The following is a 22277-nucleotide window of genomic DNA, read 5'->3' as shown; positions in this document are numbered from 1 at the left end:
GATCTTACTGGTACAAAATGATGCTGATCGCGTGTTATTTGTGTTGTTCACGTCAAATGTTTGAGTGGCTGTTCCCAGTATTAAAAAGCATTCTCTTCTATTATCGATGTTTCAAGTTCTGTATAGAAGGGTTCTTATATGAGGATGATAGATTTTTTTTTTTTTTTTTTTGAACAAAGAAAGGCCCCGAAGGACCAGAGCTGCATTAATACTGAGCGGTGGCATTACAGATTACACAAGGACACTCTAAAAAAGAAGAAATACAATCATCTCCTTGCATCTTACAGAAAGGACCCTGGACAGGATATGAAAAAAGCGATCGAGTCCACCACCACCGCCTGGAATCGCCGACGAGAAGCTTCCGGACGCAGCCAGTAGCACCGCCACCGGGGACAGGACCACTTGGGACGGCGCTACCACAAGACGCTGCGCTGAAGCTGGAACTGCCTCCCTTTCGGCAAGGTTGCCGGGAGGAATAACTGAGCCGACACCGGGATATCGGAAGTTGAACAACAACTGCCGGCGCCTGAACTCCATATGGTCGCCATTCGACCAGAGAAGTCAGCAGAGCGGAGGAGCAGCACGGCTCCATCGAAGACTCAACTGATGATGCGCTCAAGAAAGACCTGGTACACCTCCAGATCTCGAGCCGGTGCAGCAGAACCGGCCACTCGACGAGCTTATTGAAAGAGCTCTGTCTGGATTCCACCTCGATGCCTTGCAAGAAACCACCAAGAGAGGGAGGAGACGACCTCGAAACGCCGCCCGCAGACGTTGGAGAAGAGCTCGATGAAGCAACATCCGGCCAACCTGCGATGCCTTCCACCTCTTCCCTTCCACCTCCATGGCGGCGGGGGGAAAAGGGAACGGCAACCGAGCTGACCCGATCTGTTCCAGCAGCAAGCTTATTTGAGGAGACTCCTCCAGATCCCGCCTCCATCTTCGTCGGCCACCATGGACGAACACGTAGAGGAGGAGCTGGACACCATGATACGCAGCTTGCAAGTGCCATGGCAAAGCTCCAAACTGGCATAAAGCCAAAATCCACAAGGGTAAACAGCCTAATACTACATGTATATACAAAAGGGGACCGGCCTCCTCTCCCCCATCCACTCCGGCCGGCGAGGCCGCCGGAGGAGAGGGGGAGAAGAGCCGGGGCGACACGGGAGACTCTCAACTGACGGGAGGAGAGAGAAAGGAAAAAAGCAAATGAGAGCCCCCCATATGAGGATGATAGATTGTTCTCTTTTAAGGAGTTAGCCCATAGATCTTTTCACCACATATTCTGTCTAAGATTAAAGTTTAAGGCTGCTTATGTAAATGTCAAATTTTAGATAGATTATAAGTTTTTAGATTAGTTATGTTTCCCCAATACTGTCTCTGGTTGATCTGAATGCCACTCTTCTTTTACCATCAATAGTAGTACCACTATTCAAAGAAAATGCGGCCACATTTTTTTTGTAGTTGAAAGCAGATATTTGTTATAATCCTCTAAGTATTGTGAATATATTCTTCGCATTTGTTTGCAACAGTCAATTTGTTATCACTTAGTCTGTCGTAGACACTTATTTGCAGTTGCCGTTACCATCCATGAAATTTGAGTTTAACCATTCTTGACTCTGGTGTGCCAATTGTGCGGCGTTCTGGTTACAGCGGTGGTGGTGTGCTGCATGGCGGGCTATTCAAAGGGTTTGCTGGCCGGAGCCGCCCAACCGCCCCGCGCTCTGTCGCTTGCAGTGATGGTTGCCTTTACTGTTATGTAGTACCATGAATCTGTCAATTTAGTTATCGCTGAATCTGCCGTAGATACTTATTTGCATTGTGGTTATCATCCACCAAGGGAAGTTGAGTTTTACCATTCTTGACACTCCCGCATCTGTATCGTCTGTTCACTATCGTGCCACCCCATCACCGTCAATATTGTAGTCATGATTTAACATAACTTTCATTCTATAACTCTTAGCTTGGTGCGGCGTGCCGCCGCGCCTGTCCTTGCTAGTACATTAAATGACATTTTAAAAAATATATTATGAGAAAATTTATAGTTTCTAAGTAATTTTTAGGGAATTTTATAATTATTTATTGATTGTAATATGTATTTGTTGAGACGTGCGTGCACGTGCATACTTACTAGTATAGACACCATGCTTCGTATCTCTTTCTCTCTCTAAACACCATGCTTTTAACTTTTTTAAGGCTTATTAAAGAGGCTGCATCCTCACGCGAACCTACTTTAGACCATCCAAACCCAGCTAAACTTGTGAGGCAGTACTCCTAAAGCAGTGCGTTGGCCAGAGAATGTTTTGGGGAAAAAATGCACTTCTCCAATAGCCTCTCTAATACTGGTTCCCATGAGAAACTAATATGCTTATCTTCATCTCCCGATTGTGCAATACACTATAAATTAATATGATATTATCACACGAAAATTCCAACATTATAACCTATATAAAGTTCAAACATATTCACGCATCCATATTGACTCGGGCACTGTTCATGGGTCATTTTTCTCCTACAGTGGGGTGACACGTATCTGTTTATTGCATATGATTATTTTTTCTTTGCGTTTGGCAGTAACTTTCCACCAGTTTTTCCTGAGAGTTCGGTAACCGGCTACCGGCAAACAGATTTGTAGCGCGTTTGTTCACCAGTCTCCTCCCGGTTTCCTTTCCTTGATGTGTTTAATTTGGTCAAAGCGGTGCTGGACCCACCACCGAGCAATTTTGCGGTTTTGGATTGGGACGTGGGATCTACACGTGCGTCCCTAATCTTCTCTCTGGACGTTTCTCCACTATCTCCACCTCCATCCGCCTCCCATCAGGTCTTCTCTCTGAATTGGGTGAGATGACCGAGCTCTTTCTTCCCTAATCGCCGCCGTTCCCTAATACTAGCATTCCCTCCGGCCCTGGCCGTTTTCCACGCTCGCCCAAACTGCTCGCTCGCGCCGCGCTCCACCGGCTGGCACGGGCTGCCGCGCGATGGCCAGCCGCCGCCCCTGCGTGTGCCTCGCGCCGCCTGCGCCGCGGGGCCGACAACGGTGGCGGGAGGCATGAAGAAGGCCGCCACGGGGCTGCCAGCAGGGTCAGCGGCCTCCTCTACGGTGAAGACGGCAGGGCATGCTGCTGCGGCGTCATCTCTTATCTCCGGCAAAGGCGGTGACAATGGAGGCGACCGGAAGGCTGCTGCTGCTTTACCCATAGCAGTCGCTTCGGGGGATCCCGCCGCGGTGAATGCGTGGTGGATGGGCAAGCTGTTTCCGTTGGTTCATCGAAGGTAGGCGCGCTGCGATCCCGCACAGGTGAGGGGTGCGGCCGGGCGGAAGTCTTTTTTTCTCACCTTCCTGATCTATTTCCTTATCATTACCCTCTAAATTGTTCTCAGATATGTCCTTTTTTGCGGGTAATTTTCCTCAGATATGCCCGTTTTGATTATTACCTTTACCTCTCTGTGTGATATTGTTCGTCTGATTATTTTGTTTCAACGATGGTATACATCATCATTTCCAGGCTATTAGATGTGATGCCTGAGAGAAGAGGCTCTTAGGAATAGCAAAGCTGGAGATGGTTAATTCGTTTTTGTGTTTTAGATAATCCTATTTGACATAAATTTACCATAATTTTGACTCAAAGGATGAGAAGAGGAGGAAGGTAGCAGTGTGAGTACCGGCAGAGGAGGTGGCAGGAAAGAGTGCCGCTGATGATGGCATGCTGAGGGGCGACGAGATGGCGGCAGCCTTCGGCATGGCAGCACATCAAGATGCGACGCCCAGTCATATCCGTTTGTTGTTCTGTCCGCTGAGATGCTCACATGCGGGAGATCTGTCCTGCAAAGAACCCGGTAGGGCTAGGCTGCTCTGATGGTACTGGTCTCCTCTTTACCCTTTGCATTGCCTGCTGTTACTGATTCAGCTATCCTACTTTCATTTATCTCTGTGACAAATCAGGCTGGAAATTGTGTGGGTGGGCATTCAGTAACTTCCCCAGCTATTCAGAACTAAATTCTTGGATGTTAACCCATGGTTTTTCTCTGGTATGTTTACCACCTACATGGCAATTTATACCACCTATACAAACATAATCAAATTTAGTAAGAATATGGTGCCCACAAACCGATGGTTATACTGTGGGTTTGCAGGTTATTTACGCCCATGATAGAATCAGTACCAGCCAGCCTTACATCTATATCCTTTTTTTCAGCCAGAGCCCCTTGCCCTGTCTTTCCACTGGAGCATTATCAAATCCACATTTACAGCTAATGGTAATCATTTCAACTGGAAAATGACCACATTATTCTTATTGTAAAAAATCTGTGTGTTTTTATGTATAAGTGATCACATTATTCTTACTGTATGAAACCTGTGCAGGTAAGGTTCTACATACCGAAGTAACTATACCATCTACTGGATCAAGCTGGATCAAGCCAAGACAGAATTCATTAGAGATAATGTTATGGTTAAGAATCCGATCATCTTTCTTCCCAAGGTTCTCCACTACTATGCAAAGGCAAAACGATGTTGAACTACAGTTGCCTCATCTGATTGACATGGTATGCAAGAGCATGCCTGATGCCCAACAAAAAGAAATGAGGAAACATCTCTGGAGGACGATAGATAGGTGTGTTGAATGGTTGCCATAAAACTTTTCGTTCATCCTTCTCCTTATCTCTTCACAGATCTTTCGTCTAGAAGTGAATATAAACAACACCGGAGGCTTCTCATATGAATCTTTTATAGAGTTCATAGATGGCTGAAGCTTTTTATATCTATTCAATCATGTCTCTATATGTTTTTCGGTCTTCACCACAGATCTTTCGTCTAGAAGTGAATATAAACAACACCGGAGGCTTCTCATATGAATCTTTTATAGAGTTCATAGATGGCTGAAGCTTTTTATATCTATTCAATCATGTCTCTATATGTTTTTCGGTCTTCACTACGAATTGTTTCCCTGTATGGGAAGTATCATTTTTTCTAGGTATGTATGTCGTCTTCTACCCTTTATCTGGAGATTTTGTGTGACATGCATGTGAACAACTCCTATCTAGATATGCCCCTTGCAGTAATTTACTTGGCCAAGACAACTGACTTTAGATGATCCAGGACTTTACTCAAGGGCTATTTCATAATCATTTTTTTTCTGTAATTGCACATGTTGCATTAGCACATAGATGGGAATAACATCCACAAAGATAAATACCGACAATTTAGAGGCACCTCTTAAATTAAAAGGGCATAAAGGGATTAGTGACCAAGATTCAGAGCCTAAATTCTTCTAATTGCCCTGCCGACTCTATTTTCTTGATGGTTCAAACTCAAGATATTATTTAGGCTCTGTGAGAAGAATAGGTACTGTTTATTCACAACTTTAATTGTTCATAACAACCTATTCCTATGATCCTGAATCTTTGATTGTTCCAAGTATTTTTTACCATACATAGTTAGATGAATAAAATTATTCTTAGGTTGTCTTCTATGTTTCTTTTGAGCACTCTGCGTTATTGCCAACAGGGTGTGTATGGATAAATCTACTCGCGTCCTTTAGCTATCTCCACTTATTGATGTAATTTTGTAGGAAGATGGTACACTATTGTAAAGAATGCAATTTGCACTTAGTTGTGTGTCATCTGCTCTTTGTTAGCTTGACTTGAGAAGTGCATATCTCAGATGAGCAAGGCAAAACTATTAAATTTGTAGTGATTTAGATAAGGTCCGAAGCTATAGTTCCTACAGAAGCTCATGTATATCGTAGTTGTTTTCATAAATTGTATTCTTCTTTCACTACACATATGACATAGCTATCTTGAGATCTTATTTTTGCCTGATAAATATACTAAACTGTACAATTAATAACATACATGATGTGTCTATTTGCCAAAACCTACCTTTTCTCATGGGCAGCTTTATGGTGTCATCTCAAGGATAATTTCTAGGAGAGGGATGAATACCCTTGCGCACGATGAAAATGGAGAACCAACTTTACAGACAAGAAACATGAGTGTACAAAGAGGTGCTCGATTATCTCTGGACAATATATGTCAATATATGTACATCTTCATTGCTTAGTTTGGAAAATTCCACTACTATGTACAGAGCATAAGCTAACTACTCAGTATTAATTGTAGAATCAGAACTATGTTCAAGGGCTCGACCCGAAGCTGGTGCAACTGATGGTTACAGATTTTCGGTGCTCAAACGACCAATGAGAAATAGATCCCTTGCAAATATAATGGACTTAGGCTAGACAGAGGTACCATATACACAGTGTTCTCTTTTCTGTACTTTTTTAGCTACTCTCTGTATTCTGTGTTGTTGTACATGGCTGTAAAAAACAAGTATATCAGGAGTCTCCCTTTTTATTTTTTTCTCTTATGTTGCTTATTATTGTTCCAGAAAAGTTGCTTTATAGTGATCTGATGTGTCTTAAGATTTGCTCTGTTTACAACTCTTCGGTTTTGTTTACCAAGCAGGCTAACAAAGGAAAACTTGAGTTGAACGAACAGTCCTAGATTATATTCCAGAGTTAGAGTATGATTCAGAATGGCATGGCTGCTCTTTTCCTACTTTTGCTCCTTGATTTACAGTATGATTCAGAGTGGCATGGCTATTCTTTTCCTACTTTTACTCCTTGATTTACTTAGTGCGACAAATTTAGTTAAAATCTACCTAGGACGGCCCAGCTTCTACCACAACAAAATAGAAACACAATGCATATGGTATCATATACCTACAAGTGAAAATTCAAACATATAATAACATACCAGTTTCTATTATTTTAATCTGCGCTTGCTCAAGTTGTTCAATCGGTCGCTAGGGCACGCATCCAGGCTCCAAAATCTCATTCCCTCCCTTCATCCGCCATTCATATAGCGAGTGAGCCCTCTTCCACACCATAATCATGCTACTGAAGCAGAAGGAACAACACCACCACGGGAGAAGCAGAAAGGGTTCGAAAATCTCAACACCTCCCTTCATCTGCCTACTGAGCGGAGCTACAAAAAAAAACCTTGGGTGAGCCAACCTAAAGAAAGCACGAAGAAAACTCCGAACCATATACAGTACTTTGCTTTCCCATGGTGTCTAAATTGCAATCTGTAAACAACAATGGATTAAATTGTTGGTGATACCAAATTATTAACAGCCAATTTTATTTGCTATATAGCCAATAGAGAAATTGATACTGACACTAAGCGATTTGGGATAATGAATTACCTCATTTGTGCGTTTGTACCGTAGAGAAGAGATGTGGACTGTGACAGCAGATGGCCACCGCTACTAGCTCCTAACTCGCCTTCGCTTACTTGGGAGTTGGGAGTGGGGATGGACTGGGGCCGGTGGCCGCTGAGCGCTGCTGGACGAGGTCGCCGCTCGCCAAATCGGGTGTCTCCAGCTGCTATCTCCGTCCGTCCGCCGCTCAGTCACCGGCGGCAGGTCGGCAGCTGCCCCACTTGCCACTGCCCTAAGCTAGCTGTGTAGCACCATTGATACGCCCAGAACGAGCCGCGGAGCACAGGAGCAGGGGCAACAAAGCGACAGCGACGACCGACCCCAATTCCTTTCTCCGCCTATTGAGGGACCGAACGTCTGCGCCAGGCCTGGCCCATTACTCCTCGCACAACAGCTAGGCCTGGCCCAATAATCCACTCCTAACATCCATACCTGAAGACCTGACTAGATCGAACTGAAAATCTGCTAAAAAACAAGATCAAACTGAAAAAAAATCCAAGGACTCGGTCAGCTAGCTTGACAATACACGTGAGGCTGTCTTGGCACCTCGCGCCTCCTGAGAACTAAGTAAGCATTCACCTCTGATCTGAACCAACACGAAGCAAAGGAAATTACTTAGCAACACAAGGCGATATGAATAACCAATGCATATATTTCAGGCAAGCGACTAACTGCATACATAAACTCTCTCTCGAAAAGATTCTCCTGCAAGATGGCAAGAAGGACGAGACTATTTATTACGCCCTCCATCCCAATTTATATATTTTTATATGCCTCCCACAAGCAATGTATCATCAATCCAAATTAGCCGCCGCTTATGTCTAAGCCTAAAACAACACTCTGTATACCATCCCATGCAATAATAATACTTATGTACTACCCTATGAAACAACCAACTGGTGATCAATATGAAATACTCCTGTAGTCGGCACAACTTCATGCACACACAATTCCAACATATACATTACGTGATTTTATTCTACTCGCTATTAATTGAGGCCCACTCACTCTTACTACGTCACACACCACATTAATTCGAAACTACTCGATTTTTCTACAAGCAAGATGCTACGGGCGCGGCGTGCGCCGCGCCAATGCCTGCTAGTTAATGATCATCACTAGCTAAATACATGTAAATTGCTAGGGAAGATATTCCTTTCTGTCATATTTTCAAACCTGCTTGCTAATTGATTCTTTCTTTTGCTAATCAGAAGGCAAATCGCAATTTTTTCCTTGCAATTTAATACAATTTGTTCTTCCATTTTCCCTTACCTTCCTCTCTGTTGGGAGATGGGACGAGGGGGAGGCGGATGAATGATGGCCCTTTTATGGTAAAAATAACACAACATAATTCTTTGACATTTCAAATTCATAATACTTGAAATCCGTATTCTAATTAGAACATAGAACCGAAAGCATAATTCAAGCAAAATAGTGCAAACAGAAACACGAGATCACAATTTTCATACAATCACAAGAAAATACCAAGCAAGCATTGTCCTCTGTAACGGCCCAGGGTAGTACCCCTATAGATTTTGTTTGTGTTTTTCTTTTATGCATCATCATGGCATCATGCATCATATCATCCATGATTTTATTAAATAAAATTATTTTTATAAACCCCCCCCTTGTCTCTTCCTTTAAATAAAACCTTGATCTCTCTCTCTCATAATTCTTATTTTATAATTAAGTCTTTTCAATAAATTAATTTTGAATACAAAGTTGTTTTGTTTTGGTTACAAATAAATTAAATATTTTGAAAAATAGTTTTGAAACTCACTCTCTCTTTTCTGGTCCAAATTCAAAACAGAATTGAATTCACTTTTCAAAATGGGTTGTAAAATGAAAACAGGAAAAACAAAACGGAGCAAACCCTAACAGCTAACCCTCTCTGGCCCTTTTCTCTTCTTTTCCCCCTCAGCCCGAACCGGCCAGGCCCAGCACAAGGTCCAGCCGGTGGCCTCCTCCTAGCTGAGCAGCAGCCAGCAGCCTAGCACCTCCGGCCACCTTGGCCTGGCCCAGCCCGGCCCAAGTCGAAGCGGTACGACGCCACCGTCGTTGTCGTCTTCTTCCACGCGAGCACGCAGATGGCGTGAGGAGGATGCCGTGGTCCTCCCCACCACCGCGCCACCTGCTCCCTCTCCCTTTTAACCCCTCTCCTGCCCTCCTCCAAACCCTAGACGCTCGTCTCCCTCCTCGCGTCGCCACCCTCTGCTTTTCCCTTTCTTTCTCTGTAAACCACCACCGAGCCCGTGAGTTCTTCGCCATGGCGCCGTCTCTCCCGACCACCCCGCACCCCACCGCTGAGCTCTGGAGAACCGCCTCGTCTCTCTGGTCCTCCTGGCTCAAGGAATCGAACTAAGGAGCCCTGTACCGTTGGCAAATTCGCCGATTCCTCGCTCGGGCCACCGCAGTTTTTCGTCAATTGCGGCCGGCGTAGCCCTTCTCCGGCGACCCCGACCACTCCTTAGAGTTCCTGGTACCTCCCTCTACCTTCTGGACATCCTCTCCTTCTTCTTTGCTCCCTGGTTCTTTCTCCCTTGTTGATGCCGACGCTTCCACCTCAGGTTCCCGCCGACGGTGATGCTCCGGCGTCCTCCTGCAAGCGGCGCCGCCTCCAACTGGTTCGCGCCGACGAGAGGCCTCGAACACGCCCACGCTCGCCTCCTGGGGTGCTCCCGTTCGCCCGCGCCGCGCAACGCCGACGCGGTGACCACCGTCTGCCGCGCGCAAACCCCGTCGAACACCTTCTGGGCGTGCAGGCAAGCTTCGCCAGCTCAGCGTCCCAGTCATCGCCGTGACCCCACCCGTCAGCGGCACGGGCTAGAAACCCTCTCGGTGAGAAAATTCCCCAGATCCAGATCTGAAGCTTTTGCACTTTGACCCCTGCATATTCCTGCTTCCTAACCCGCGGTCCCCTGCCTCGTCAGCAGCCCCCGCCCAGTCAGCAGCGCCCGGACCCGCGCGTCAGCCACTGTGGCTAGCACTGCCTGGGTATAACCCATTTTCCCCTTTTCTCTGTTTTTCTGAAATTCCCGAAAATGTGTATATCTCGTATAAATCATATCTTTCAAACCGTAATTCGGAACGCAAAGTGTTATATATGAAAATTGATCAGAAAAATGTGCTGAACATGAATATGCCATCCATATGCCTGTTTGCATCTCGCATCATGTTGCTCGTTGATAGTTCGTGTATGTTCACCTCACATATATGCGGAGTATTTCGGATTTCCAACTAGGGATTTCCCCGCTCCGTTTAATATTGAAGTAGCGCACCCCTGCTATGTCTTGCCATGCTAATCAACACTTAAATTGTTGGTAGAAAATGCAACTCCAACCTAATTTGTTTGTCCGGGTTCCGATCCCGCTTAATTTGGATAATTGCATTGCACCATCTATGCCATGTCATGCATATCATCATGAACATGCTGGATCTTCTTTATCCGTAGTAGTAAGACTTGCATACGTTGTTTGTTCCAGCATTTGCTTCTTCCCGGATAGGATCGCGAAGTGGTGTGGTGAGATACGACAAGTTCTCCGGATGTTCCTCGGCAAGCTTTAACAGGCAAGCATTTCCCTTATACTCCTGTCCCTGCAGGAGTCGCTCACCTATTTTATTTTACCTTCTCCCTCATGCTATCCTTAAGTTGCGTTCTTGTCACGTGTCCTTTCCACTTGTTACCTCAAGCAGCCCATATTGCCACCATCACCTCCCACGGCTATTGTTTGGTTATCGAGTCTGCCTTGCGAGTCGTAGTGCATGCTAGTGCTGTTTTATCTCGTTACAATTCTTTGCTATCTTATCGGGTTGTATGTTGGGAAGAATCATGGTTACTTTAGTTGTTGATATATGTTTAGCGGAGGCATCGGTGGGTCAGCTGCTCGTTTTATGACGGCTCACTTGTGTTTCCTAAATATCTTAGGATCCCGAGTTCTTGTTATCTGCTCCGAGACTGAGCGCTCTAACCACACGTGGGTATGCTTACCGGGTCTCCCCTCGACCACTGCCGGAATCTACAGCTTTGTCCAGTGGCCACAACTAGTTCGAATGTTTGTTTGTTTCTCTCGGGCGTGCAAGCTTGTTTCTTTATGGTCAGATGATATGATGTTACTTTTGGGGAAGCCGTGAGTGCCTTGTAACCCCGTTGTCTCTTGCACGCTCGTAGGTGCGGCACGTATTGTTAAGAGGTCATCCTCTAGTGGGCTCTGATCCTCTTAGCCATTCTCGCAACAGCTAGGTCCGCGTCGGAGTTCCGATCGGGCTCCGAAACGGGTTAACCTAGTTAGGTGGCTTCCTGGACATTGTTGTCGTGAAGGAGAGTGCGTGTCGTGATATCCACCTGTCGTAAGTGGATTGAGCGTGCGTGTGGGCACATTTGGGCACCCCTGCAGGGTTACAATCTTATCGATAAGCCGTGTCCGCGGTTATGGACGACTTGGAGCTGTATGACTCGACCATAGACAACTTACACATGTTGTTTCAATATTATTAACTTGCATAGTAAGATAGAACAACTTAAATAATAACTGGTTAAAACTTGACAACCGTGTGAGTGCCTTTGTAAGTACTTCTTTGCGAAGGGGGAACGCATCGGTTGTGTTATGTTTGCAGAGTATAGAACTGTTAGTTACGCTCTCTCACCTTCTCTGATTAGACGAATGTTGCAGAGTGTCTCTATAGGTTTTTAGTGCTTGCGCGTTGCCGCTTAACCCCACCATATTGCCTATGACGTTCCTCTTGCGTCCTCTAAGTCTCCTGCGTGCCTCAAGTACAAAGGACGACTGGTTGACGAATGCTTATACGTCTTGAAGTCTTGTTAAGTACGAACCCGTACTTATTGCTGCTTCTACGGGACATAACCGGGCAGGTATGAAGATATGTTCGATGAAGACGACGCTAGCAAGGTTACCCTTCCGGCTTGGCCTGGGCAGGGTTATGGACGCCACTGGTTATCTTCAGGACTCTTAGTCCAATTTGTATCTTGTCCGTACTCAGACACATTTGATCTTCTGTATGATTTGGATCTTTGTTTTGTATTTTTGCATCTTGACTCATTGGAGTCGTTGTTGTAATATATGTATCTTGTGGGCTCTATTGTAAATCTGTTGTAATGTTACCGCTCGTGGTAATTCCTCTGGCATCACGTGTGTGATTCGTCGCGCACGTCGTGTCGGAGGGCGTCTCTAAATCGATATCATGCGGATTTCGGTGGGATCGCTGTAATCCTCACGATACGGGTTCGCTGGGATCCTCATGGTACCGGTTCCGGGGCGTCACAAGTTGGTATCAGAGCTCAGGTTGACGGTACCCCACTAGTCCAGCCTGTAGGATAACCTTGCCAGCGATCGTTGAGCTTAGAGTGTCGAAAACTATTTTCTGAAAATTCGTTGGATAGATCTGATTAGCTCTGAATTTTCTCCTTACCTAAATTCTTTCTCCTCTTACCTTTGCGCGTTTTGAATCTTCTCTTATCTGCTTCTCTGAGTCTTAGGTTCCGACGTGGGTTGGACGATCTATGCCTTCACCTATTAGGAACGATCTCTGAAGATTTCTGACAGAAGAACATCACCGGCGGCTACCTCTATCTGCTCCGTTGATATCATCTTTGGTTCTGCAATCTTTCCTCAACTCTTTGTGCTCTGTCCCCATCGAGTCTTCGTTGACAACGCTTACCAAGATCGTCAATCTGTATTCCTGGAGTTGGTTGCACGATTCTCTTATTCATCTACAGAGTAATACTTTGAGTGCGGGATGGAGTCATGACCATACCGACTACTCTTATTATTCGCTCTTGTTACCTGAATTGGTGGATCCGTGTGACTGTTACTTCTTCCTTTGTTTCTCCGGAGTCATCATCGTCATCGGAACAACGACTTCTTGTTAGTGGTGTCGCCGATCTACGTGGAGCAAGAATTCTTGTTAGTGGTGTCGAGAAGATCAACATTTTGCCGGAAGAAGGTTCCACCTCGAGGTCGGGTGTTTGTCAACATGGTACAAGAAGATCCGATAGTTTAACCAACTCCCCCTTAGGTTGACGTGGAACCTCGGGGCGAGGTTCCTTGTTAGTGGTGTCAATTGTAACGGCCCAGGGTAGTACCCCTATAGATTTTGTTTGTGTTTTTCTTTTATGCATCATCATGGCATCATGCATCATATCATCCATGATTTTATTAAATAAAACTATTTTTATAAACCCCCCCTTGTCTCTTCCTTTAAATAAAACCTTGATCTCTCTCTCTCATAATTCTTATTTTATAATTAAGTCTTTTCAATAAATTAATTTTGAATACAAAGTTGTTTTGTTTTGGTTACAAATAAATTAAATATTTTGAAAAATAGTTTTGAAACTCACTCTCTCTTTTCTGGTCCAAATTCAAAACAGAATTGAATTCACTTTTCAAAATGGGTTGTAAAATGAAAACAGGAAAAACAAAACGGAGCAAACCCTAACAGCTAACCCTCTCTGGCCCTTTTCTCTTCTTTTCCCCCTCAGCCCGAACCGGCCAGGCCCAGCACAAGGTCCAGCCGGCGGCCTCCTCCTAGCAGAGCAGCAGCCAGCAGCCTAGCACCTCCGGCCACCTTGGCCTGGCCCAGCCCGACCCAAGTCGAAGCGGTACGATGCCACCGTCGTTGTCGTCTTCTTCCACGCGAGCACGCAGATGGCGTGAGGAGGATGCCGTGGTCCTCCCCACCACCGCGCCACCTGCTCCCTCTCCCTTTTAACCCCTCTCCTGCCCTCCTCCAAACCCTAGACGCTCGTCTCCCTCCTCGCGCCGCCACCCTCTGCTTTTCCCTTTCTTTCTCTGTAAACCACCACCGAGCCCGTGAGTTCTTCGCCATGGCGCCGTTTCTCCCGACCACCCCGCACCCTGCCGCTGAGCTCTGGAGAACCGCCTCGTCTCTCTGGTCCCCCTGGCTCAAGGAATCGAACTAAGGAGCCCTGTACCGTCGGCAAATTCGCCGATTCCTCGCTCGGGCCACCGCAGTTTTTCGTCAATTGCGGCCGGCGTAGCCCTTCTCCGGCGACCCCGACCACTCCTTCGAGTTCCTGGTACCTCCCTCTACCTTCTGGACATCCTCTCCTTCTTCTTTGCTCCCTGGTTCTTTCTCCCTTGTTGATGCCGACGCTTCCACCTCAGGTTCCCGCCGACGGTGATGCTCCGGCGTCCTCCTGCAAGCGGCGCTGCCTCCAACTGGTTCGCGCCGACGAGAGGCGTCGAACGCGCCCACGCTCGCCTCCTGGGGTGCTCCCGTTCGCCTGCGCCGCGCGACGCCGACGCGGTGACCACCGTCTGCCGCGCGCAAACCCCGTCGAACACCTTCTGGGCGTGCAGGCAAGCTTCGCCAGCTCAGCGTCCCAGTCATCGCCGTGACCCCACCCGTCAGCGGCACGGGCTGGAAACCCTCTCGGTGAGAAAATTCCCCAGATCCAGATCTGAAGCTTTTGCACTTTGACCCCTGCATATTCCTGCTTCCTAACCCGCGGTCCCCTGCCTCGTCAGCAGCCCCCGCCCAGTCAGCAGCGCCTGGACCCGCGCGTCAGCCACTGTGGCTAGCACTACCTGGGTATAACCCATTTTCCCCTTTTCTCTGTTTTTCTGAAATTCCTGAAAATGTGCATATCTCGTATAAATCATATCTTTCAAACCGTAATTCGAAACGCAAAGTGTTATATATGAAAATTGATCAGAAAAATGTGCTGAACATGAATATGCCATCCATATGCCTGTTTGCATCTCGCATCATGTCGCTCGTTGATAGTTCGTGTATGCTCACCTCACATATATGCGGAGTATTTCGGATTTCCAACTAGGGATTTCCCCGCTCCATTTAATATTGAAGTAGCGCACCCCTGCTATGTCTTGCCATGCTAATCAACACTTAAATTATCGGTAGAAAATGCAACTCCAACCTAATTTGTTTGTCCGGGTTCCGATCCCGCTTAATTTGGATAATTGCATTGCACCATCTATGCCATGTCATGCATATCATCATGAACATGCTGGATCTTCTTTATCCGTAGTAGTAAGACTTGCATACGTTGTTTGTTCCGGCATTTGCTTCTTCCCGGATAGGATCGCGAAGTGGTGTGGTGAGATACGACAAGTTCTCCGGATGTTCCTCTGCAAGCTTTAACAGGCAAGCATTTCCCTTATACTCCTGTCCCTGCAGGAGTCGCTCACCTATTTTATTTTGCCTTCTCCCTCATGCTATCCTTAAGTTGCGTTCTTATCACGTGTCCTTTCCACTTGTTACCTCAAGCAGCCCATATCGCCACCATCACCTCCCACGGCTATTGTTTGGTTATCGAGTCTGCCTTGCGAGTCGTAGTGCATGCTAGTGCTGTTTTATCTCGTTACCGTTACTGCTATCTTATCGGGTTGTATGTTGGGAAGAATCATGGTTACTTTAGTTGTTGATATATGTTTAGCGGAGGCATCGGTGGGTCAGCTGCTCATTTTATGACGGCTCACTTGTGTTTCCTAAATATCTTAGGATCCCGAGTTCTTGTTATCTGCTCCGAGACTGAGCGCTCTAACCACACGTGGGTATGCTTACCGGGTCTCCCCTCGACCACTGCCGGAATCTACAGCTTTGTCCAGTGGCCACAACTAGTTCGAATGTTTGTTTGTTTCTCTCGGGCGTGCAAGCTTGTTTCTTTATGGTCAGATGATATGATGTTACTTTTGGGGAAGCCGTGAGTGCCTTGTAACCCTGTTGTCTCTTGCACGCTCGTAGGTGCGGCACGTATTGTTAAGAGGTCATCCTCTAGTGGGCTCTGATCCTCTTAGCCGTTCTCGCAACAGCTAGGTCCGCGTCGGAGTTCCGATCGGGCTCCGAAACGGGTTAACCTAGTTAGGTGGCTTCCTGGACATTGTTGTCGTGAAGGAGAGTGCGTGTCGTGATATCCACCTGTCGTAAGTGGATTGAGCGTGCGTGTGGGCACATTTGGGCACCCCTGCAGGGTTACAATCTTATCGATAAGCCGTGTCCGCGGTTATGGACGACTTGGAGCTGTATGACTCGACCATAGACAACTTACACCTGTTGTTTCAATATTATTAACTTGCATAGTAAGATAGAACAACTTAAATAATAACTGGTTAAAACTTGACAACCGTGTGAGTGCCTTTGTAAGTACTTCTTTGCGAAGGGGGAACGCATCGGTTGTGTTATGTTTGCAGAGTATAGAACTGTTAGTTACGCTCTCTCACCTTCTCTGATTAGACGAATATTGTAGAGTGTCTCTATAGGTTTTTAGTGCTTGCGCGTTGCCGCTTAACCCCACCATATTGCCTATGACGTTCCTCTTGCGTCCTCTAAGTTCCCTGCGTGCCTCAAGTACAAAGGACGACTGGTTGACGAATGCTTATACGTCTTGAAGTCTTGTTAAGTACGAACCCGTACTTATTGCTGCTTCTACGGGACATAACCGGGCAGGTATGAAGATATGTTCGATGAAGACGACGCTAGCAAGGTTACCCTTCCGGCTTGGCCTGGGCAGGGTTATGGACGCCACTGGTTATCTTCAGGACTCTTAGTTCAATTTGTATCTTGTCCGTACTCGGACACATTTGATCTTCTGTATGATTTGGATCTTTGTTTTGTATTTTTGCATCTTGACTCATTGGAGTCGTTGTTGTAATATATGTATCTTGTGGGCTCTATTGTAAATCTGTTGTAATGTTACCGCTCGTGGTAATTCCTCTGGCATCACGTGTGTGATTCGTCGCGCACGTCGTGTCGGAGGGCGTCTCTAAATCGATATCGTGCGGATTTCGGCGGGATCGCTGTAATCCTCAGGATACGGGTTCGCTGGGATCCTCATGGTACCGGTTCCGGGGCGTCACATCCTCCATGTCACTTGTGCTTCCATTCTCCTCGCCATTGCCACCATGGCCACATAAGCCACTAAATTAAGCCAGGCAAGTAGCTACACATGAAGCCACCATTATGTTAGATGCCAAGACCGGATCACACATAAGCTCAGAATATGCAATCCCTTCTTCTCAAGGTCGTTTGGTTTCATGGACACGAGCTTCTGCTCTTGGTTATTCTTCAGTATCCTCTCATCAATGGCAATACTGCGCTCCTCCATCATGACATGATGCTCTGCCATTGCCACCCTTCGTTTCGGAGGCAGTCCCGCGCTCAGAATAGTAGGGAATACAAAAAAAAATAGTTTTGTAGTCTAGAAATCATTTGGGACATCTGCTAGAGCCCATGTTTGCCGTTCTTAGAGAATGGTACGTAGCAGGTTTTAAGTCTTAGGCATGTACATTGGAAAGCGCTTACGCGGGCGCTTAAAAGGTCAAATCCCGGATCTGCTTAAGCGTCTGGCGCTAGGAGATGTATTTTGCACTTATCTTCTAAGCGCCTGCCTCTTATCTATTCATCGATGCTAAGAACTAGGAACTAGCTGGGAACAGGTTGGGAACCGCCAAAATATCCGGGAATTCTTTCCTAGCGCCTCTAGCTAAGCGTTCCCATTGTACTTGCCCTTAGAGAATGATAGCAGTTTTTACGTCTTCAAGATCTTCAACGGAATCGCATGTAAGCACGCCGGCTACCCACCAAAAATGTTCTATACAAAAGCCTGTTTGTCTGCATGAAACAAAGTTTGGCTAGTCTAGCCTGTTTGTGTGCCTGGCGCACTGGGCGGGTTTAGCAGAGAGACGGCCAGACACGCACAAGCACAACAAGATGGATTTGCTTCCTGCCCAGCACATCGTCCCTAACCTCCAAAACGTCTGCATTGTCGCTTTTAGCATCACTCAACATTATTCAGATAGCAGTCCGCAGCAACCATAACAGGCCTCCAAGCACTGGCGGACGCACAAAATTACCGTAGGGTGGGCATACCTTTTACTAATTTTCTTTTTCGCACTGCTTATATGTGATAAAAAATTACATAAATGACTAACTAAAAACTTTTTTTTTTAAATTGAGGGTGGGCTACGGCCCACCCAAACACCTTAGTGCTTACGCCCCTGTCTCTAAGTTGAGCCGAGGCCCTCCCCAATAAACAACTGCTTGTGCTCAACTGCTCATAGACATGATGGAGTTAAGATCACTATACACCTCAACGAAGCACATCTGAATTGTTCATTCTTTTACATGGTGAACACATTTTTAGAAGTCCACGTGCATTCGAGTAAACACGCAAGCAGAAAATGAACAACATCACTGGAGTTACAAAGAGGATGCACAACACAATATGCAGTGGTCATTGAGTTTGGTGAAGCACATCTTACAAGCAAAATACTGTGTGTCTACTCTTTCTTTGGTGAGATATGGTTGCCGCCAGTAGCAATTTTGAATAGATAGAACAGAGACATCACAGCACTGCAAGAAGCACAAAGTAGCTCAGTTAAAATACGCATACAGTGTTGTTTAAAAGGGGAGGAACACAAATGAAATGTCTGAAAATTCGTGGCATGCAGTAGTTGCAAAATGGTGTGTGATCCAGTGAGGTGCACAGTTGAAAAAGGGATAGAAGAAGAGGTTACCTGAGACCAGCAACAACACCAGCTGGCATTATCTTTGAAGTTTCAAGGTATCTTTGTCCCATAACAAAGGTCAAGGCCAGTGCACAAACTGTTTGACACCAAAAGAATTGCATAGTTAGAACAGAAACAACAAGCTCAATGACTCATGGTTCAGGAAAGGCCCCAAGAGTAGATTGATTTCTCACGTAAGCACTGGTATCCTATGGTAAGTTCCTACTAGAAAAGATAATTTACAGTTCAAATTATATGAAAGGGCGATTTGACAAAATGCTCAAAACATTCCAATACAGAAGTGTTACTCAAAAAGGAAAACTACAGCTCATTGAGTTAGAAAATTACCATCTCAAACAAACGATGCTAGGCTAAATTAAGTCAGTGCGGACAAAATCACAGAAACTTCAACTGTTTTGGTGATGCGTCCACAAGCTCGTAATGATATAGGTATCATGCTCACATCATTGCTGATTCGAGGTAGAAAAATAAATAGATGATCCTACTACCAACTGATGCATACCGTATTGCTGAAACTAATTCTCAGCAGAGCATATTCAATCCATAACTGTTCAGTTCAGAACACACATGCATGTAAAAGGATAGAAAGATAAAAGGAAACACGCTAGCATTTACGCGAGATATCACAGTTAAGTGAATGATGGTTAAGGAATGAAGGGCCTCTTTGATTCCAAGAATGTTTAAAGGATTCCAATCCTTAGGACTTTTTTTCTAAATAGGTTATTTAGTTTCATGCAATAGGGGAATACTGTAGCATTCCCATGAAAGAATTCCACAGAAATCTAGACACCCATGGCCATCTCTTTTTAAGAGGATTTTTACGGTAAGGCTATCCATTTGTATTGATCTAATGGTTTGTATGAATTCATACTAGTGCCTGAAACTAGAGTAGTGGAAATCGTACTGCTGACTACAGGGCCATAATTGGCAGAGTGTCAACAAGAAAGCCGGTAAATGGAAGGCCTCAGGAATTCCCGCAGCAAATCCCTTTAAGAATGGAGATTATCCAGATTTTTTTTCGAAAAATTGTTTCCCTTAGGTTTCTCTCCTAAAATGTCCAGATCATGCCACATATCAAAAAAGTATTAATATAGGAATTTACACAAGCAGCTGATTGAGAAGGGCAGCCTGGCTAGTTACGTTGCCATGTATTTTGCCGTCTGGAGGTCCGCCGCCATGCGCACAACGGTGAGCTCTGACGAGATAGATTATGGCCATTGTGTTTTGTAGCATGGATGAATGACACGGATGATCCATATCAAGACAAGTGAAGAGACAAAGGAGAAGAACATGGAAATCACAAATTTAGATCTAGTTAACAGGATTTTAAGCAAGATTAATGGGATAATAGTGGGGTCAGTGCTATCATAATTGATTTTCTACTTAAAAAGTCTATAATGGCCCCAAAAAAATGGCTAGATTTAAATCATACTACTCGCCTCCCAAAGGTAGTTAGAGGTACCGTACAAACTTCCCTTTTCAAATCCTACGAGGCTTTTGTTCCGGTACAACCCCCTCGCCCCAAACTCAGACAAACTGAAACATAAAAACAGCCAAGATCGCTCGATACCCCTTCGTAATTATGGGCATGACGGTCTTTTAAAAAACTAAATGGGCATATGTATACAAAACCCGGTTGTATTGACACCGTTGTCGGCTCATCGGTGGCAACTTTGCCGGGCGGTGGAGGTTGTGGCTCGAGGGCGGGAGGCACGGCAAGGCGGTACTTCCATGCCAAGCGGCACTGCGAGGCGGTGCAGACTGGGACGAGCCTCAGCGAGGCCTCGTAGGTGCGTGCCAACAGGACAGCGGCGCGGTGTGCAGCCAGACAATCTGGCGGCATTTTGGCCAGCCACGACGTGGGATCAACTTGCTTACAAACACGATCACTAGCGACGGGTAGAGATGAGATCGTGGCAGCTCTCTGTGCGGTATACAGTATACCCATACGCTGGTATACTGGGTTTGGATATGGGCTAAATACCCGAGAGCTCAAACTGAGTTTGGGGGAGGGGCTGTAGCAAGCCTCATCCTACGATCAAACTAGTTCAACTCCTGTGTTTTGAAATCCTTTGTTTGGCATGTCCATCGACACTCCATTCCTATCATATCTCTGCCTTTGCAATTCTCTGTCCTATCATATTTTCCCCTATTCGTGCGAATCAAAAAGCATTGTTCCGGATCAATTTAAGAAGTGATCCATCTCCTCATACAATCACAAATCCAGTATTTCTGAGACAAGGGAACAACAACAAAAAAATGGCAGCGTAATCTTGACAATAATGTGTGAAAGCAAAAAATGTGCAGTTGGAATTGCAGAGAGGGAGAGGATGCGTGTCGTACGGGTCTCGAGTGCGAGGGCGAGGTAGGAGTTGCGTCGTTTCTCGAAAGCCTTGAGGCTGACGAAGCCCGCGAGGAGGAGCAGGCCGCCAACGCCGGCGCCGCCAGCCAGGGAGGCGGTGCTGCCGCGGCGGAGGTAGCCGAGCAGTCCGCCGGCCAGGACCGCGAAGCCGTAGGGGATGGTGAAGCAGAAGTCGTGCATCTCGGAAGCGTCTCAGATCTCTCTCGCGGCTGAGATCTTGGGGGAGCCTTCTTCTCTCTTTTTCTTTCTTCTTCCTCTGCTCTGGCTTGGTCGTCGACTTGTGGTGGCTGACGCGGAGGGGCGATTTGGTCAATTTGGGCGGCCGGGAAAAGTGTGCCCTCCACTCGCCACGCCCCCAACACCACGCACGCTCTGCCATACCGCCATGTTCAACTTGCGAAATGCTTTTCAAATTAAATTTTCCGTGGCGATGGCGTGCACCTAACACGATAATGCTTCTATGCAAAAACATGGTTTTTTAAAGAATGGAATAACATGGTTAACCTAGAACCAGCGCGACATAATTCTGTTCATTAAGGGCTAGTAGGCAGAGGATGCGTCACTGCTCACGCCCGGGGGGGCTTGGTAAGGGGACCTCCACCATTGCCATGGATCGAAACTTCTTTGATGATGCTAGTGCTCCCACCTCCCAGCGTGAGCAATGACGATGGTAATGAAATGTGAGGAACCGTGCCGATAACCTTTGTGTTTGGTTGAGGTCATTGGCCTCCTCACCAACATCCACAAGACTAAAGTTTTTTTCGATCGTTTGTGATTTGTCATGACTTGGACTATTTAGATTGGAAAGTTTCCACGCAAATATTCAAGGTAGCATCTTCATTTTTTTTTGAAGGAATGCGTATGCTTTATTGCTCAATCAACATAATGTCAATACAAAATTACAAATTATTTCCCGAATGCAATCCAGGGGCACACCACGCCACACACGACTACCACTAGACTCACACGAACGAGCTAAAATATGAGCGGCAACATTCTGCTCGCGTCTAACATGAAAGACATTACAAACAATGAAGGAGGCGATCAGCTCTTGGATATCTTGAATCACTACACCGCACAGCGAGCGATCCATCTTCTTACTTGTGATCCGCTGAATCACTGAAAGACAATCGGTGGCCAACTGAACATTTCTTAGCCCATCGTCTTT

The 22277-nt window shown here is 46.0% G+C and overlaps 2 protein-coding genes and 1 long non-coding RNA gene across 13 annotated transcripts; 1 reads left to right on the top strand and 2 right to left on the bottom strand.

The window, feature by feature from the left end:
* Positions 1 to 2449: 2449 nt before the first annotated feature.
* Positions 2450 to 6358, top strand: LOC127326106 (uncharacterized). Of its 11 annotated transcripts, none has more exons than XM_051352966.2 (7): positions 2463 to 3273; positions 3630 to 3837; positions 3944 to 4029; positions 4197 to 4257; positions 4364 to 4613; positions 5917 to 6005; positions 6121 to 6358. In XM_051352966.2, the coding sequence occupies exons 2-7, from the start codon at positions 3705 to 3707 to the stop codon at positions 6237 to 6239; spliced, it is 738 nt and encodes a 245-aa protein (XP_051208926.1). In that variant the 5' UTR covers positions 2463 to 3273; positions 3630 to 3704; the 3' UTR covers positions 6240 to 6358. The 11 variants fall into 11 exon arrangements, 6 of the variants coding, with proteins under 6 accessions (XP_051208927.1, XP_071675194.1, XP_051208928.1 ...); XM_051352965.2 differs by having other exon boundaries at positions 2463 to 3298; XM_051352967.2 differs by having other exon boundaries at positions 2454 to 3837; positions 6127 to 6358.
* A 336-nt stretch (positions 6359 to 6694) lies between these two features.
* LOC127326108 (uncharacterized) lies at positions 6695 to 7627 on the bottom strand. The gene is made up of 2 exons (XR_007867615.2): positions 7208 to 7627; positions 6695 to 6987 (listed from the first exon to the last, which is right to left on the bottom strand). It is a non-coding gene; the product is annotated as an uncharacterized lncRNA (long non-coding RNA).
* A 10663-nt stretch (positions 7628 to 18290) lies between these two features.
* LOC127326101 (protein FATTY ACID EXPORT 5) lies at positions 18291 to 21429 on the bottom strand. The gene is made up of 3 exons (XM_051352959.1): positions 21091 to 21429; positions 18736 to 18823; positions 18291 to 18571 (listed from the first exon to the last, which is right to left on the bottom strand). Exons 1-3 carry the CDS (start codon positions 21287 to 21289, stop codon positions 18499 to 18501), a joined length of 360 nt encoding a protein of 119 aa, XP_051208919.1. The 5' UTR covers positions 21290 to 21429; the 3' UTR covers positions 18291 to 18498.
* Between the last annotated feature and the right edge of the window lie 848 nt (positions 21430 to 22277).

Source organism: Lolium perenne, chromosome 4 (genome assembly GCF_019359855.2).
Source record: "Lolium perenne isolate Kyuss_39 chromosome 4, Kyuss_2.0, whole genome shotgun sequence".
In the NCBI taxonomy this organism is placed as follows: domain Eukaryota; kingdom Viridiplantae; phylum Streptophyta; class Magnoliopsida; order Poales; family Poaceae; genus Lolium; species Lolium perenne.
Note: the sequence above shows the minus strand (reverse complement) of the source record. Positions and strands in the feature narration are given on the sequence as shown.